Raw genomic sequence first — 14,457 nt, 5'->3', positions numbered from 1 at the left:
TGCAGGGTGAAAATCATGTGCTATGATCTTTCCTGCTGGATAAACCATTAAATGAATACTCTTACATAAACTTAAAAAACTTAACATAAAATAAAATTTGACTCTGAAGCTGGCTTGGGTGCATCAAAATTGTTCTTCTGGATACTCATCACATTGTTCCATTGTTGTAGCAGGCCCTTGATTTGTTCTGGTGAACCACACTTTTTCGAGTAATTAGATGCATCACAGTAAGTGAAAAACAAAGCAAAACAAAACCAATATAAATCCAGACAATATAAAAACTCATTTAGCCTCCTATGGATATACAATAACAGTGACATCTATCATTTGTGTGAGCCATGATGAAGTGAGCGAGCTACAAGCATCCACAACCTCAGCGCCCTCCTGTGGAGATAAAGTCCATAGACCCCAGCATGGATGAGTGATCATCAGACAAAGGTAATGTTGTATGGGTATTAAAGTTGCATCAGTGAATCCAGACTGACTTAACCAAATAAAAGTTCCTCTAGGGCCTCTTTTTTCATGATGATCTGATCAGTGTATAAACCACAATGAAAATTGTTGTGCACTTTGGACATCAGGAGGACCTCTGCTGGTGAGAAAACAACACTGCTTCAGGTCTGATTTGAATGCTGCGAAAGATGCATGTAAAAAAAGTCTTGTTTGCAGTGGTTCTGTCTTGGGTCAGCCTTTAATAAAACAAATTCTGAATTCTGATAATACACTGAGGTACTACACAGAGGTTAAAAAGAGTGAGTACTGTCCAATGGAGACTTTGCAGCCTGAGTAAGGAAACCACAGACTTGCCTGACTACCGAGGGGTAAACGAGTGGAGATTTAGCTGAGCCTGTCTGTCCTGCCATGTGAAGAAACAGCAGCTGGCTGCTGCAGACAGAGACAGATGTTAGCTGGTCAATCCTGACTGGTGATAGGTGTGTGTGTGTGTGTGCGTGTATGTATGTGTGTGTTAACCACCTACACTCTGTCTGTCCTTTTATATCCACTATATAGACTAGAGAATTGGGACTTGTGACCATTACACCTACAGGGACTTTAATGACATTGCATTCTAGATACATAGAATTAATACAGAGTTGGTCCCCTCTCTTTGCAGCTGTAACAGCTTCCACTCTTCTGGGAAGGCTTTCCACAAGATTTTGGATTGTTTCTGTGGGGATTTTTTGCCCATTCATGCAGCAGAGCATTTGTGAGGTCAGACGCTGATGTTGGACCAAAAGGCCTGGCTCACAATCTCCGTTCCAGTTCATCCCAAAGGCGTTGGATGGGGTTGAGGTTAGGGTTCTGTGTGGGCCAGTCAGGTTCTTCCACACCAGACTCTTTCAATCATGTCTTTAAGGACCTTGAAGGGCCTTCCCCAAACTGTTGCCACAAAGTTGGAAGCACAGCATTGTTCAAAATGTCTTGGTATGCTGAAGTATTAAGATTTTCCTTCACTGGAAGTAAGGGACCTAAACCAACCCATGAAACACAGTCCCATAAAGAGGATACTTTTTGGATACTTTTATCTATATAATGTAAAGTATTGCATCATGTCTATTTCCACAGAAAAGACTGTATACTTCTGTACAGCAGCATGCAGTATAAGTGAGCAGTAAGACGACTGAGAAGGGAAGCTCATAAAAGAAGAAACTGGATGTGATGACACTGAAGATACTCTTACTGCGATAACTTTAAACTCATGAAATGAACTTTTTCCTTATGTTGTCACCAATCCATACAAACTACCATAAGATATTATCTTTGAGTGTTTATTCCATATTTATTCTAGATATCAGATGGGAGGAAATAACACACACACACACACACACCATATGACAATATAATACTATTTCTGCAGGGTCTTAAAGGCTTAAAGTATTTGTGGTACTAATCGCGGTATTTTATATCCAATCATATCGCTAATATAGCAGTGATTTTGTTTTACTGAGAAAATAAAATTCACTTTGAAAAGTGTAAAATGTGATATGCATACACATACTGTATATTGACTGAACTTACTCTGATGGTATACGGTGTGCGTTTGTTTTTCATAAGTGCTTGCACAGTAGCTGCATCGACACATCGAGGGCGCCACCGTGCAGCAAAACCACCAGGACTTGGATATTTATTCCAGCAGCCTTCTCTCTGTGTCTGTCTCCCTCTCCCTCCATCTCTCTCTCTCTCTCTCTCTCTGTCTGTCTCCCTCTCTCTCTCTGTGTCTGTCTCCCTCTTTCTCTCTGTTTCCCTCTCTCTCTCTCTCGCCCTCTCTGTCTCCCTCTCTCTCTCTGTCTGTCTCTCTCTCTCTCTCTCTCCCTCTCTCTCTCTGTTTCCCTCTCTCTCGCTCTCTCTCTCTCACCCTCTCTCTCTCTCTCTCTGTCTGTCTCCCTCTCTCTCTGTTTCCCTCTCTCTCACCCTCTCTCTCTCTCTCTCTCTCTGTCTGTCTCCCTCTCTCTCTGTTTACCTCTCTCTCTCTCTCTCTCTCTCGCTCTCTGTCTCCCTCTCTCTCTCTGTTTCTCTCTCTCTCTCTCTCTGTCCCTCCCTCCCTCCCCACATCCAGCCGCCCAGTGGTTGAAGTGAGGAAAAGATGGCACCTCAGAAGCCGCTGTCAGCCACTCCGCCCGGCCTGTCGTCCTGCGGACAGCGGCGTGCCCGTCCCTGAAATGGCCTCAACCGAACCACCAGCCGTTTGACAAGACCCCGGAGAACAATTTGTTATTTTTTAAAAGACAGACCTGAAAACTGTGGGCATCCGTGTAGCATTCTCCACACCCTGTCGCCTTTTCCACCCTCAACATCTGCACATCCAGCCGGCTGCAGGCTCCGCTTGAAGCATCGCTGTTTTTATTGAAACATTCAGAGCTCTGCTGTTGGATCTGGATTTGTTTGTTTGTTTGTTTTTACAATAAGTCTACTCAAGGACAAAACCGTGTGCAGACAGACAACATTATTCATCCCACTCAAACGGGCAGGAGAGGAACATGAGGTAAGCAGAAGCATGCGTTGCTCTTTTGCTGCACAATAAAGCGCAGACCGCTGCTCTGCGTATTATTATGGGATATTAAAGGATGTAGCGAGATAAACCAAAAACATCCCATTAACGGGCACACTGTGCGCAGTTTCATTCAGAGGCCTATGATGTGCCACAGCACAAAAGGTGTATCAGAGAAGCACGCGCTTTTATTGACCGGCAGATCACCTGCTGGCCGACAGAATATGGACATTTAAGAGGAGGAGCGGCTGGTCTGAGAGCAGTTCGCCACACTAAAATTTCCCCCGCGATAAAAACAAGAGCAGCAAGGCTTTGATGAAGCCAGCTAACATCTCTGACTCCAGCTCGCTCTGTGATGTGTCACGTGGAGGCTGTCTAAAGAAAAGAAATAGGTGTTGTCATGGAAACCGTTTGCACGTGCAGAATTGGGATGAGCATGATGATAGTTCAATTGCGACATAGCCTATCTAGTGATCACATATAAAGCAAGCACATGTGTTGAGTGTTCGAAGCCCACCTAAATATGCGCACACACACACACACACACACATACACACACACACACACACACAGACAAAACCCAAATGCGCATGCACGTGCACACACCTTCCCTACTGAGAACCAATCAGATTAAAGTATTCATTACAGCACCCAGACACAGCTGTCTCACAGTCCGGGGATGCAAGCACTGGTTTAAGTGGCTGACTGTAAGAGCCTATCGCGTGAAACGTTACTGACAGGACCCAACTGTGCAGCCAATCAGCTGTAAGCCTGCAGCTACATGGATGTGGGTGAGGCAGCAGTGCTTGGCACAGGTTCACCCTGACAGGAGGAGCCCTGAGCTGATTCTAATTGCTGTTGGCATAGAATTTTACGTGTGTTTGAGTGTGGTTGTGTGTCCCAAGGTCAGAGTAGGATTTTGGTCACCGGGGTGCTTCAGGTCAGTGTCTCTTTGAACAGTCTCCCTCTCAAGCTGTCAGTGCTTTTTTTCCTGTGCTGCTGCTGTCTCTGCAGTCATCTCAGTTGTGTTTCCTATTGACTGAGCCAAAGACATTGCATACTCCTTATTCTTTTGTATGTTAATACTGTAGTCTGCTGCAGGAGCAGGGTAAAGTAGACAAATTCTACTTTACAGATTCTACCAAGTGGCCATAAACACTGCTCTACTGCAACCGTCTACTATGCGTCCAAACTTTGTTTTGTTGTGTACTGCTTTTTTCCCCATGTAGTGTGCCAGAAATGATAAAGACTTATGCAAATTCACACCAGTTAAACCACAGTTTTGAAATGTCACATAACAAATCTGCTTATGTAGCATGATTGTGTTGATGCGCTGTTCATAAACAGAGATTTGATTGATGATTTATTGCTTTCTGAGCCATTCGCTCGGCTGTTTGACCACCACCCACAGGTTGTGTATTTTTGTGTTGTTGGAGTGCAAGAGTGGATCCTCCATTAGCTTTGTAGATCGCACTATGGACAATAGCATACATAAACAGTACACTTGAGTCAAACCTTTTATAGCATGCAGAGTCACTGATTTTTTTCTTTAATTTTTCAGTGATGTAGTGGACAGAGTAAATAGATCCATAAACCACCGCCAGTCAAAAAAATGTTACTGTTTAGAAGCTTATGTTTGATGTAAACCACCCTGACATGCTGTCAGCTGATACTCTTGTCATTTTAAGTTTTGTCTGATAGCCACTTAAATACTCGACTGCGATTTAGGGTGAGTGATTCTGTGCTTTGCAGAGGTCCTCTGTAGGTGGCAACATAGACTGACTCACCACAACAGGGCGGTACTTCACACAGTTTGTAGCGGCCCAGCTTAATGCATGTGAGTGTGTCTCGGTATTGTGAGCGTGACTACTGCTACTACTACTATCGTGTTCATGTTAGTAGGACACAAACAGTTGTTTTGTGCTCTGATCTAATGAGCATTGATCTCAGTGCTGTGAGCTGAAGTTCAAACATACATCACTCAAGGTCAGATATACAGCCACATAAAGGTGAAATGGAGAGGCTCAGGTGTTTTAAAGGGTTTTAAAGTTCAAAGGTAGTGACCAGGGTTTGGATTTCATATCAGTACAATGTGTATAAATTCCATCACATCATATAAAGTCCCCCTTAGGTGTTTTCAAAGACCAAGGTATAAAGGTTCTGATACACAGCAGTCTGGCCTTGCAAAGCGATCTGATCTCTTGTTTAAACAGAAAATTGACTGCCATATTTCATATATCATCTTCACTAAATGGATTTAGTCTCAAATCAGTCAAAACGAATGCTTGACAGATCTGGATACACCCCGTTAGAGCTATTCTGAGGCAAGCAAAAGCTTGAAATCAACACAGCCGCAGTATCTGTTTCTCATTTGTCAGGATTGGACATACAATATTAGTTTCTATTATCTCCAGCAGTGCAGAGACTGAAGGTGCGAAATGTTCCTGGGGAAAAAATCCTGGGACAGTAAAGCTGGGGTTTGTGATTCCAATGTAGGATTTGGGTTGAAGAACCCGGAATGCATTGTTCTTCCTCTGTCTTTCAGTTTTCCTTCTCCACCAACTCTCCCTCTCTCCCACTTAATGATATAAACAAGTGTGATTTGTAAGGGCAATAGTTTCTTTTACATGCTGATCTTCTGATCTGACACAACACCAAAAACTCCTGGACATGTGAGGTGCTCCTTTGTTGCTCCATGACGTCTTGGCTGCTCATACTGAATTACAGACGATAGTACTGAAATGGGATGACACAGACCTGAAAACAAAGACCTAAAATTAGTCAGCTACTCGGTCTCTAAAAAAAAAAAGGTTCATTTGAAATTACACAGACACACTGTGGCATGTCAGCCTGGCAGTCAGTTAGTTCACCACTTTGGTCCAGGCTGAAATATCTCTACAGCTACTTGATGGATAGTCATAACATTTTTTTCAGACTTTTCCTGTAGAGCCACCATGAGGTTTGTCATTACATTGGTGGTTATCAGATTTAAATGTTTTTCTCAAGAGACTGACACAATACAAATCTGATATTTCATATAGAAGTCATTCATAATCAGTTCATATTAACTGCAAATTACTGGAGATGGAGATGTAATGCACAGACTGAGAGGTGCCACTTTGACTAGGATATATGACGTGTGACTGTTGCCTACACGTTAAGTGGCATATTCTCTAACTCCATGACTTCCTAGTCCATTTGCTGGTGACTGACCTGACTCATGAAATTTGACAGCGGGATTGATGTGGTCGTGGTCCTGCCCGCAGCCTGAGCCACCACCTCCATCTGAATGGATTGGAGTGTTTCATTGTGCTATCGATCTAGCGTCATCACTGTTGCCTGATGTGTATTGACAGGAGCATCTGGTGGTATGTGTGTGTGACCAATATGAACACCAGCATGAATAGTAACTGTGTGCTAAATGAATGCAGGACAAGGGCAAACACATAGAGGTGAACTCAGTTTAACTCAGGATGCCCCTTCACACCAACAGGCAAGTGAATGAGAGTGTGAAAGTAAACATATGATTTCTTAGTGTAGTGTTGTTAGAGGAAAAGAAGCTTCAAAGTAGTTACGGAGGGGATAGCTTTTACATTTCCGTAGTATATATGCTTTGTAAACCAATACTCTGGGCATTTGGTGCCTGACCTGAAATAAATCAAAATGTCTTGGGTTATGGTATCGCCTGTAATGTCCCACTGTAGTCACGACTAGCAGTGGAGGTCAAATTTCTCACTCAGTTCATTGTTCCCAGTGCACAGCTGTGTGCTTTGAAGCTGCACAGGTGTGCGCTCTTGATTACACCCTCACTGCAACCAAGTTACAACCTAGAAGTTGAGGTTTTTCTTTTTTCTTTTTCTTTTTCTTTTTCTTTTTTTTTTTTTTTTGCTTTGTTCCAGAGATGTTGGAAATTTTGACTCATTTTCAAGGGCGATTGAGGATGCAGTCCTTTCATGTACATACCAAACACTGCACTGCTTAAAATGTTAAAATGAAAATGAAAATATTACAGCCCTTCACACCAATTAAAACGCCATCTGGTGAATAGTTAAAGCAGCTATATTTGATATTTTTATATGAACAATGGGTCAAATGAAAAGTGTCATAACTGAACCACAGGTGATTATCACACAGCTTTAAAGAGAGTTTTAGCTTCTTTGCTGTTGTCATTGTTCTGGTTTAATGGCTTGCAACTTTACTGTTTTGGATACGTCTCATAAGTCTCCATGCATAACAGAAAGACATTTCGGTGAAAAAGCTCCAAAAACTTACTGCACACTACCTGTCCAGCACCAAAGAGCAGACAGACTAAAGTCACAACTAACTGGTGAATATCATGGAGCATTTAGCCAGATATTTCCCTCATGAGTTGGTGGAGACCAAAAAAGAGGCTTAAGGGAGAATGGATATTGGACCTACATTGTTTAGGCCAGGCATGTCAAACCGGTCCACAGGAGGGCCGGTGTGGCTGCAGGTTTTCTTTCCAACCAAGTAGCAGCACACCAGACTTGACTCATTTAATCAACTGATCAACGTCTTCAGACAGTTGATTGGTCAAACGGTGTGCTCTTGGTTAGTTGGCACAAAAACCTCTAGCCACACCGGCCCTCCTGTGGACCGGTTTGACATATGTGGTTTAGGCGATCACAAACATGACTCTAAATGAACACTGTGGTTGCTGCGTATAGTAATATTGACTACCGCTGTTGCATATTTTTTGCAATTAGCTTTTGGTAACTAAGTACTATTTGGCCAGCTTTTGGTAGCTTTTAGACTACAATGACAGATGCAATCTTTCAATTGTGTCTCATAAAAATTACAAATATATGCGACTAATTTATACAATAACAGCAAATATGTCAAAGAAAGAAACTTAATATCACATGGATCACATTTTTTGGATCACATTTGAGTATACGTGTGAAACTGTCAGTGACAGTTACCCTCCACTGCATGATTAATGTGTTTGTTATGTTTAGGCAATACAAAACGCGTGGCTAAGGTTAGAGAAAAGATTGTGGTCCTGTTTAAATGCTGAAAAATCTGAATCTGACTGAAACATCAGGCCAGACTTGCTGTCCTGAAGCAAGTAGGTTTCAGTTTTGTAGGGTTGAGTCTTTCTACTAAAATATCTGTGATGCTTCCTTGCAACATCATCATTTTCAGATCCATTTTGCACTTGCCAGCTACATTATGAGTCATCTTGCATGAAAAAAAAAGTTGTTGGGGCAGAAACAGGAATGAAAGACATCTGTGACAGTCAATGAGCGCTGAACATGCCGCTTGTTGTCTAGTTTCTGTGTGCATGAGGGAATTGAATGGACCTTCACTGACTTGTATACATGTCTGTGTTGCGGAAGCTGTAATTTACGGATTGTACCATAATGCCTGTGCACGGTGCTGCGGCCACATCATATCTGAGTAATAACAACCATGTTTTTCATAATGCACACTATGATGCATCCAGTGTCAGGTGTGAGTTCACGTGTCCTTGTCTCTGTTGTGAATCTGTTTGATAACACAGTGTATTCTGGGTGACAACAGTGTGGTTTATGAGTCATAATTATGCACACTGAGGCATCACAAGGCAGAGCACTGAAGCTGAGCTATATGTGTGTGTGTGTGTGGGAGAGAGAGAGGGAGAGGTAATCAAATCTTTGTGAATGAGTGGGAAATCGCTCCCTCCTCCTTTCCCCTACTCCCTGTCTCCCTTCCCCCTCTGTATCTCCTCTGCCAGCTCCCATTGGTGTGCAGCGTAATTAAAATGATCGGCTCATGTGAGACAGACAGTGTGTGTGCACACGTGTGTGCGTGTGTTTGTTTTACAGCTGAAATTCAATCCCCGGGCATGAGAGGATGAACTCTGTGAGTTAACCGAGAAGACAGGAAACGTCAAAGATTTTTAACCTCATTTCTGTCACACCTCTCGCTCTCATTTAATCCCATTTCGTTCTCCAGCTCACTTTACCTTGTGTAGCGTGACTGCATACAGGTGGATTGTGGGTGTTTGTGGGGATGAAGAGACAGGGAAGTCAGATTGGATTATACAGACCAACATGTGACCGGGTAGCTAGAAAAACATACAGCAATCTGCATGTCTTTGGACAGTACATTGGATTAGAAATGAAACAACGATAATGAGGTCAAAGTACTTGCACTCAGCTTTAATTTGAGGATGTTCACATATATACTGGGTGAGCCAGGTAGGAATTCTAGCCTCTTTTGTTGCAATATGTTTCCCCAATTTTAGAAAGGCAAGAAGCCGATGCAATTGACCTGACAGACCACATGAGACTAGTGTAGTGGATGTAAAAAGAAGAGCTGAAAAGGTGCAGAAAACCTCTTTAGCAGATAAAATGCTCTTCAGGGTCCACAAGAAGATTGTTACCCCCTGATATGATAGGATAAAGGTAACAGTTTGTAAAATAAAAGTAAATAATTAAGTAATTGTCCTGCAGAGTTCTTCTTGACAAAAGCTCAATCTGTAGCAGAGGAATGGAAAGAAGAAACTTCAGGGGAAAACAGCACCTCATCCGTCAAATCAGGTAGAGCTGGCATTTTGGCTTGTTCCTCAGCAGCGGGATGAATAATGATTAAATAGGCCAAATCAAATGATTCAAAACTTTCCTATCCCACAAAGACAAATTTTGGGGATATTTGGTTCTTAACGTGTGTGTATTTGTGGGTGCACTTTGGAAACAGACAGCCTGTTGACTTGACGGCGCCTTCATGTCAGTCATAGTAAAGAGGCATGCAACTATGTCAACAAAAAGCTTTGTGGAATGTGCTGCCTTTGCACAGCAGATACTTCCACGCAGAGTTTTATGGTCTCTTTCACAGAGTTCACGCTACAGAGATGTCACATAATGGGTTTTCAGAAAAAACACTTGTGCATCGTGTGTGTGTGGATGCGTATTCCTGTAGCTGTGGGGACAAAAGTCTGTTTACACAGTCACATTGTGAGGTCCTGTGTTACTTATGGGGACAAAATGCAAGTCCCCGCAATGTAAATCATTAAATATTTGGTTTAAGACTTGCTTTAAGGTTAGGCTGAGGTTAGGGTTAGGATTAAGCAAGTAACGTTTATTGTGGTGGTTAAGCCTCCAGGAAATTAATGTGAGTCTAAAAAGTGATGGAAATGTGACTGTGTGTGTGTGTGTGTGTGTGTGTGTGTGTGTGTGCATTTCATAAAATGGAATAACACTACTAGAAATGATATCATAATACCCTGCCCAGAGTAGGATTACTCTGAGTATACCTCAGCAGTGTGAGGAAAAACCCCTTACCTTTCCAACAACTGAGTTTGAGAGGCAGTGTCAGAAATATGTTTACTTTTCTGAAACCAACAATCTGCCATGAGTGCACCTGGCAGGAGCTGGGCATGTTTGTGGAAGTGAGGAAGCAGGATTTGAGCCTCTTTAAACCACACCTGTCACGGTGCACAAACACCTGCTACAACATGACTGAAGTTCAGAAGATCCCATATTTAAATGATTATACTATAAATATATTGCTTCAGTAAAAACCTTTTACCATTCAACAATACTCCATGGAAAATAGTAACAAGTCAACAAATCTGTAATTTAAATCCATTCATTCATTTTTTTGTCTTCAAATTTTGTGATTGCTTTGTTGCATCAGCTGTAAAACCAAATATGAACAGTTTGCACACATCAGAGTGCATTGGCTTGTTTATGCTCATTAAAGGTGACTTTACATTGCATGTGTATGCACATTGCACAAAATTTGATGCGTCGCTTCTGCAGTTTCTGATCAGCAAGTTCATTTCTCCCAGCTCCTTTGCTTTGTGTGATTCACCCCCCCACACACACACACATACACACATACTCTCACATACTCAGTCATGCTGTGTGTAAGGCCATCCCTCCTGCTGTATGCTAACAGCCATGTTTTTACAGTAGCACCTGGCTGCTCTCTCCCTCTCTCTCTCTCTCTCTCTCTCTCTCTCTCTCTCTCTCTCTCTCTCTCTTTCTAACACACGCACACACACAAACATATGCACACAGAGTCAAATATAGAGACACACATAGTAGAAACTGAGGTGTGTGGATTAGAGTACAATCTGCTGGAGGGGTCTAACCAGAGAGAGAGATGGGGGATGGGTGTGTATTGTAAGTGGAGACTAGATGTCCTTTCACTCTTCCTGTTCCACCTCTTCTCTTTTTTTCCTCTCTCTCCATCTTTTCTTTCCTGTTTCCCTCCACCATGTTCTTGCCTCTCCCTGACTCTCTCTCTCCATGCAGCCTGTCTCTTTCTCACTGAGGCATTTAAGCCTCTCTAACCACCTGCTCCTCTATCCTCTTCCCTTGCTTACCGTTCCCATCCTTTTCTTTTGTTTACCCTCTTCTACTCTGTTATTTTTGTGTTTTCTGCTCACGACAGTTTATCTGTAACTCAGATAATAAGAGAGCAAGATAATAATAATAATAAGATAACTATCATTCACAAACACACTGTGGTAAGCTAAAGTAGTGTCATTTTGACAGCTACAATGTGCTGATAAACAAGTCCTTCTCTTCCTGAACAGAACAATTGAGAGAAGTATGAATAAAATTGCTCAGCAGTCTTTCGTTGACTTTTCATAGAAAGCAAGCATTCATGCTTTTGCTTTGATAAATGTAGCTCAGTGTCCTGCTTAAAAGTCGGTGTCCTCAGTCAGTGAATCTTAGTGAGAGTTAAAGAGAAAATGATGCTGCCCGTGATAACATCTCTCAGCAACATCTCTCTCTCTTTAAAAAGCCAACATAGCCTACAGGGACCAGTAGATGTGGAGCGAAATGTCCATGCAGATGTGGGTCTCTCAGAGAAAACAATTTGATCAGGTGGGTGACAGATGGACAAAAATGTACACCCAGACTTGTGTACGTGCAATGTGAAGTTGCCTATATAGGCACATGCTGTCTGAATAATGCACCCTTTAAATAAATAAAAAAAGAATAGAAAAATACTGCCTTGACTTTTGTTGGTCAATAACTTTCTGTTGGCTCAAGAAAGCAATGTCACAACAATTTGCCTGACCACAGCTCATTTTGAAAGCAGCATACCCATGGGCACACACATGAGCGCAGGCACATTTGCCTCTTGTCACAAATGTACCTGCTGCACGCTGCCCTTCTTCTGTTGATTCAGAGAAGCTTTCTGAAGTGCAGAAAAAGAAAAGAGTCTTATGATGTTGACATGGTTATAGTAAATTTTAACAGAAAGCCTGTGTTATAGACTGTGGCACAGAGTGTTTGCCAAGCAGGAAAAGTCTAACAAAGTACATATTGCAGTATTTTGGAGGCTTTATAAGTAAGCACATCCCAGCTTTGATTTTGACCAGTCCTTTTTTAAATCTACTTTAAATTGCTGTGCAGCTGTTATGACACTGAATGTCTGTGAGAAGGCTTCATGATGCAACTCATGGCAAGCAGACATTTGCATCTCACTTGAAGCAAATATGTTTCGTCGAGGTTCTGGCATATAAGTGAACTATTATTGCATGGATATTAAAAGGACACAGAGGAAATTTTAACATTGGCATGAAGATTTGTGGCCAAACACTGTTGTTGACTGGAGAGTAAATAGTACTAAACTGCTGCCAATTTGCAGTATCCGCTGCCCTCCACACCGATTACAAAGCTAACGATGTCATCCAACAGTTCTCTACACTGTATAATCAATGAAATTGCCTGCTGGCAAAACACAGCAGGACAGATGTGGGTGATGTGAGCTGCGCTAGAAAGAGACTATTCCTGGGATGTCAGAGGATGTACAGTAAATATGGGAGGGATTTATTGGTTACTGGCAGGCCTGCTGTGATGTGGACCCTTCCCAGAGGATTAGTGTTATGACCACCCACCACTTACTGTATATAATTTATAATCTACATGCATCTGGATAGACAGAGCTGGAAATATTGAAGGGGGAAATGTTGGAACACATTTGGTTACTTACTGTTTGTTTTCATGTAGACAATGACCCTTATTCCATTGATGCACTTTTGAATTTAATTAATTTTTTCAGCTTATGTACATGTAAGTGCATCTTCACACACATGCATCTAGCAGTTTGTGGCTTACATTAACTGTGCACAACCAAATGTCACCAAACCAAGTGTTGCATTGCTTTTCCTATCATCACCTGTGTCCCTTTCTGTTAATGAACATCCAGTAAAGGCTGTCAGATCAGTGATGCCTGTGTGTTTGTGTGTGTGTGTGTGTGTGTGTGTGTGACTTCTTTCAAGGCTGGCATGTCACCTCAAATCATATGTGAGGAAAGATGGGAGCCATCAGATGAATTAAAATCTGTTACTCCTCCTCCTCCCCCCACCCTTCCCTCTCTACATGCGGGCTTACGCATCCTTGCCTTAGCCAATCCTACAGCTGGGTGGAGGAAGGAGGGTAAAGGAGGGGAAAGAGGGACAGGACCAGCAGCCTCCGCGGCTGGCGGCTCATCGCTCTTGTTACAGCTGGGAGGGGAGGATGGGAGGGATGGAGAGAGGAGGGGGAGGAGGAGGGACAAGGTGGGGTGGAGAGGGAGGAGGTAATCCAATGAGACAGAGAGAGGAGAGGCAGCGCAAGGGCAACGCCTCACAGCACTGGGAATCTCTCTCTATCTCCATCTCTCTCCCCCCCCACCCGTGTCTCTGAAGCGTAAAAACCAAAAGACTCTCATCTCCCATTCAGTCTGCTCTGTGTGTGGCTGAGGACTACTCCCGTATTTTTAAGACTCTCTTAATTCCCCTGCAGTTAAAAATTAGCCTTTATTTTTTTTTTCCTAATTTTGCTTCTCCACCAACTAAAGAATGAATTGGTGACCACAAACCAGGATTATTTTGTCACTGCTGTGTCTTTGGGATCTTCAGCATCTTTAACTGGAGTCATCTTTGTTCTTGTCTCGTGCTCACAGCTGCTGAGTGTTCAGTGGCTGCTAGTGGGGAAATAGGTTAGTGTGCCTGTTTGGTGCCGGGCAACAGAGGTGATTGAATGTTTCTGTGCACAGTGGAGACGAAGAGGAGGGGGATGCCTTCCTGACGATAGCGCTCTGTAGTCCTGCAATCACTCGGGGAGAAGGTGACTTGGGATGCTGCCGCTGAACTCCGACCTTCAGCGAAAGTGTCAGTGACGAAATTGAGGACAGACAAAGGAAAAAAAGCAACGTTTTTCACCGCCCTCCCTCATTTTTGCAGTTGCAGAACAGGGCTCAGTTGTGTGTCTGCTGTGTGTGGACACCATGGACATCAACCTTCAGTCGCACCGATTTTACTTCCCCCAGATCTACTGTGCTGAATCGGGGGCACAGCCACAGCTCACTGAGTTCAAAGTCAGGTAGGCTTTCAAGGGTGGGAAAGCTGTTCAGGGTGGATCCATTGGTGGATGAGATCCACCACTGAGTCCTGAATGGTGGATACACTCATGTCTGCTCATGTCTCCATTTGTGTTTGTCATTGTCAGGTGTTTTTTCAC

The 14,457-nt window shown here is 42.9% G+C and overlaps 1 protein-coding gene across 3 annotated transcripts in view; it reads left to right on the top strand.

The window, feature by feature from the left end:
• The first annotated feature begins 2,560 nt into the window (after positions 1-2,560).
• Positions 2,561-14,457, top strand: part of evlb (Enah/Vasp-like b) — a 42,555-nt gene continuing 30,658 nt past the window's right edge. For 2 of the 3 annotated variants that reach the window (XM_046373064.1, XM_046373063.1), the window contains exon 1: positions 3,760-3,929. In XM_046373064.1, coding sequence (XP_046229020.1) covers positions 3,775-3,929 — 155 coding nt within the window. In that variant the 5' untranslated portion in view covers positions 3,760-3,774. Of the gene's footprint in view, positions 2,984-3,759; positions 3,930-14,457 lie in introns of those variants that run through there. The other variant, XM_046373065.1, reaches the window with a different exon arrangement.

The sequence above is a fragment of the Scatophagus argus genome, chromosome 19 (assembly GCF_020382885.2).
Source record: "Scatophagus argus isolate fScaArg1 chromosome 19, fScaArg1.pri, whole genome shotgun sequence".
Lineage (NCBI taxonomy): Eukaryota > Metazoa > Chordata > Actinopteri > Scatophagidae > Scatophagus > Scatophagus argus.
Note: the sequence above shows the minus strand (reverse complement) of the source record. Positions and strands in the feature narration are given on the sequence as shown.